The following is a 3,335-nucleotide window of genomic DNA, read 5'->3' on the forward strand; positions in this document are numbered from 1 at the left end:
GATGGTAATCTTGGGAAGATTCATGTCCTCTAAAATCTTTTTCATCCGGTATCCAAAAGGCTTTGGAAATCTGGGGTGATTGTTGAAACAAGTGCTGTTAAAATCTGCTTGAGCTGTTCTAAAAGCGAGAGAGCTGGGAAGCCTCTGCAATCTATGCCAGTATCTAATAGATGAGGTCTGGCAAATAAGATCTAACGACATTTCCCCTGCATCAACTAATAAACTTGGTATTGGGGAGGAAGACTTGAAAGCACCTGTGGCCAAAGGAACTCCACTGTGGTGTATCGTATTTAAATTTTTCAGTCTGGATGAAGTGGTCGATGAGTAAAACTCGCATCCATACGATAGTTTCGATAAAATAAGGGAGTGATGTAACCGTAAAATTGTTCTGCGGTCAGCGCCCCATGAGGTATGTGCTAAAACTTTTAAAATTTGCATTGTCTCTAGACATCGTGTCTTCAGGGTTTTCAGGTAGGGTACCCAAGAAAGGTGCTTATCAAAAATAAGTCCTAAAAACCTGATTTCATCAACACAAGGAATCTGGTCATCCTTTAAACAAATAGTGGGGTCAGGGTGCAGACTTCTTAGTCGGCAGAAATGTACGACGGCAGTTTTGCTGGGTGAAAACTTTAAACCATTATTATCGGCCCATGAAACTATTTGATTGATGCAGCTGTAGTTTTCTTTCAGCTATTGCCATGTTACTAGCTCTAAAAGAAATGGAGAGGTCATCTACAAAAAGGGTGGCAAGTATATCAGGAGGAATCACAGATGTGACCCCATTTATAGCTAAACTAAAGATAGTGACACTGAGAACACAGCCATGAGGTACACCTTCTTCCTGTTGTCTTATTTCAGATATGACGTTCCCAACTCTTACTCTAAAAACACGATTTGCTAAAATGTTCTTGATGAAAAAAGCCATTTCTCCTCGAATGCCAACAGCATGTACAGCCTTAAGAATACCATGCTTCCATGTGGTATCATATGCTTTCTCTAAGTCAGAGAAAACACTGATATGATGTTGCGTAGAGACAAAGGCTTTACAAATAGAAGATTCTGGTCGAAGTAAGGCATCAGCAGTGGAGTGCATGCGACGGAAACCACATTGAATATCAGATATGATGTGGTTTCGTTCAAGATACAAGACTAGTCGTGCATTGACCATTTTTTCTAAAATTTTGCACATGCAGCATGTGAGGGCAATAGGACGGTAATTTGATGGAACTGAATGATCTTTATTGGGTTTAAGAAAAGGTAAAATAATACCCATTTCCAGAGGTGGGCGTTCCGAACAAATGTTCGCGAACCTTTATCCGCGGATTTGTTCGGACCGGCAAAATCCCGGATATGGGTTCGGAGGTTCGGATTCGGACCGACGTCAAAAAAGATTCGGACTTCCGGGTTCGGAACGTCTTTTTGTTGCGAATCCGAACCTCCGTATCCCGGGAAAAAAGACGACCAAACATTGGTTTTCAATTTTTCCGCGGCATACAGATGTGGTGACGCCTATGTTTCTGTAACAACTAGAAACGCCTTTGACCATTAGCGTTGTGTTTTACTTTATCGTTTCTCTCAAAGACTATATACGAAAGACTGGAAGGCACGAAAAAGGTGTAAATAGCCTAACTGATTACTCATGAGTTTAGTTACTTCAACCAACGCTAGAGATCGCTGTGCTTTATTCGGAAAGAATTAGCGGGCTTTTTGGATCGTCTGCATGTTTACATTTCAGCCATATGTCACTTGGAACACATGGTTGGTTCAAACGGTCCAAAAGTTCTCATCCTGAATTCATGTACCATCGGTTTCCTAAAGAACCACAAAGGTAAGTGTATATTGTACTGCCAACATTAAGTATTATAGACATATAAGTGTCATTTTATTCATTAAGTAAAATTGTAAATCAACATTCTCTTCTTTTTTTGATAGATGTTCAAAGTGGATACAAGTAACCGGTATATCGACATTAAGGAAGAAAACACCTACACAATTAAATAAAAGTCAAAGGATATGTAGCCATAATTTTTCTCAACGGCAATATGCATCATCAACCCGTTTGTGCCCCAATGCATACCCAGATCAAAATTTGCCTGCTGAGTGAGTCAATGCAGTTTTATATATACATTATCATAAGATTACAATAATTAACATTGTTTGGTAAGAAGTAATGATTTTCATTATGCGTTATATTATCTATCAGATCCAGCACACCCAGATGAGCCAGAAATAACCAGTATGGATGCAGGGAAGTGCTTGATCAATGTGTAAATAGTATAGTACAGTTCTAAGATTAATTGAAATGACTTTATTTTATTAGCACATTGCATTTGAAACAAAACATTGGTTGTCTCTATATATTATATATTTCTGTATTACTTTAAAGTTCAACATTATTTAGAATATTCTTTCATTGCCATTAGCTAATTTTTGTATTTGCACAAAACATATTTCAACTTGAAATTACAAACTAAATTCTGAGCATAGATACCTTACATACATTATCTGTTTATAACTACAAAACATCACATATATTATTTTACAGATATTGACCTGCACTTGGATACTGCAAGTACTTTGCAAGTACTTTGCATCACCAGCAAATTGAAATGGAAATCTTGCCAAGTTCATTGGATGAGAACTTTGGTTAGTACTGACCATTTATTAGCATTGCATAATTCTATAAGACCTGTAAATCATAAAAAGTAAGCAACATATGTCAAATTGCAACAACAGATAATAGTACCACAATTGAGTCCACAGTTATATAGATGTTTGATAGACCTGCTTCACACTCTTGGCATAAATGTGATAATGTGATAAGAATAGAAATTGTTCTGGTAGGTGTTCTTTGGAATTAATAAAATTATGAAATAAAACCTAAGCTTTCATTTGCCCATATTACCACATATAATACCCATGAAGACAAATGATAAAGAAATTCATATGTATATAAATCAAATAAGAGAATTATATATATATATATATATATATATATATATATATTATGTGTGTGTGTGCGTATGTATATATATATATATGTGTGTGTGTGTGTGTATATATTATAATTTTTCTTTATATTTTATGAAAAATTCAGAGGTATGAAAGATATTATATATACGAGATATTGTCAAATGTCAAGTATGTGAAAGCAAATACTATTTACACAGTAATGGTTACAAATGAAGTAAAAAAAAAAGTATTGAACTAAAATAATAATCATATACAAGGCCGAAAATATCAATCAATATATAATTCTAAAAATATATAAAATACAATAAAATGGCAACAATAGCTAACGCTTCGATTTTAATTTTTCAACCGCTCAATAGATG

At 35.2% G+C, this 3,335-nt stretch overlaps 1 protein-coding gene across 2 annotated transcripts; it reads left to right on the forward strand.

Moving 5' to 3' along the window:
* Positions 1-1,582: 1,582 nt before the first annotated feature.
* Positions 1,583-2,972, forward strand: LOC143023733 (52 kDa repressor of the inhibitor of the protein kinase-like). Of its 2 annotated transcripts, XM_076182333.1 has the most exons (4): positions 1,583-1,828; positions 1,933-2,100; positions 2,204-2,267; positions 2,546-2,971. In XM_076182333.1, the coding sequence occupies exons 1-3, from the start codon at positions 1,740-1,742 to the stop codon at positions 2,220-2,222; spliced, it is 276 nt and encodes a 91-aa protein (XP_076038448.1). In that variant the 5' UTR covers positions 1,583-1,739; the 3' UTR covers positions 2,223-2,267; positions 2,546-2,971. The 2 variants fall into 2 exon arrangements, with proteins under 2 accessions (XP_076038448.1, XP_076038449.1); XM_076182334.1 differs by lacking the exon at positions 2,204-2,267 and having other exon boundaries at positions 2,546-2,972.
* The last annotated feature ends 363 nt before the right edge of the window (positions 2,973-3,335 follow it).

Source organism: Oratosquilla oratoria, unplaced genomic scaffold, assembly GCF_046742065.1.
Source record: "Oratosquilla oratoria isolate Oo_2021 unplaced genomic scaffold, ASM4674206v1 SCAFFOLD56, whole genome shotgun sequence".
Lineage (NCBI taxonomy): Eukaryota > Metazoa > Arthropoda > Malacostraca > Stomatopoda > Squillidae > Oratosquilla > Oratosquilla oratoria.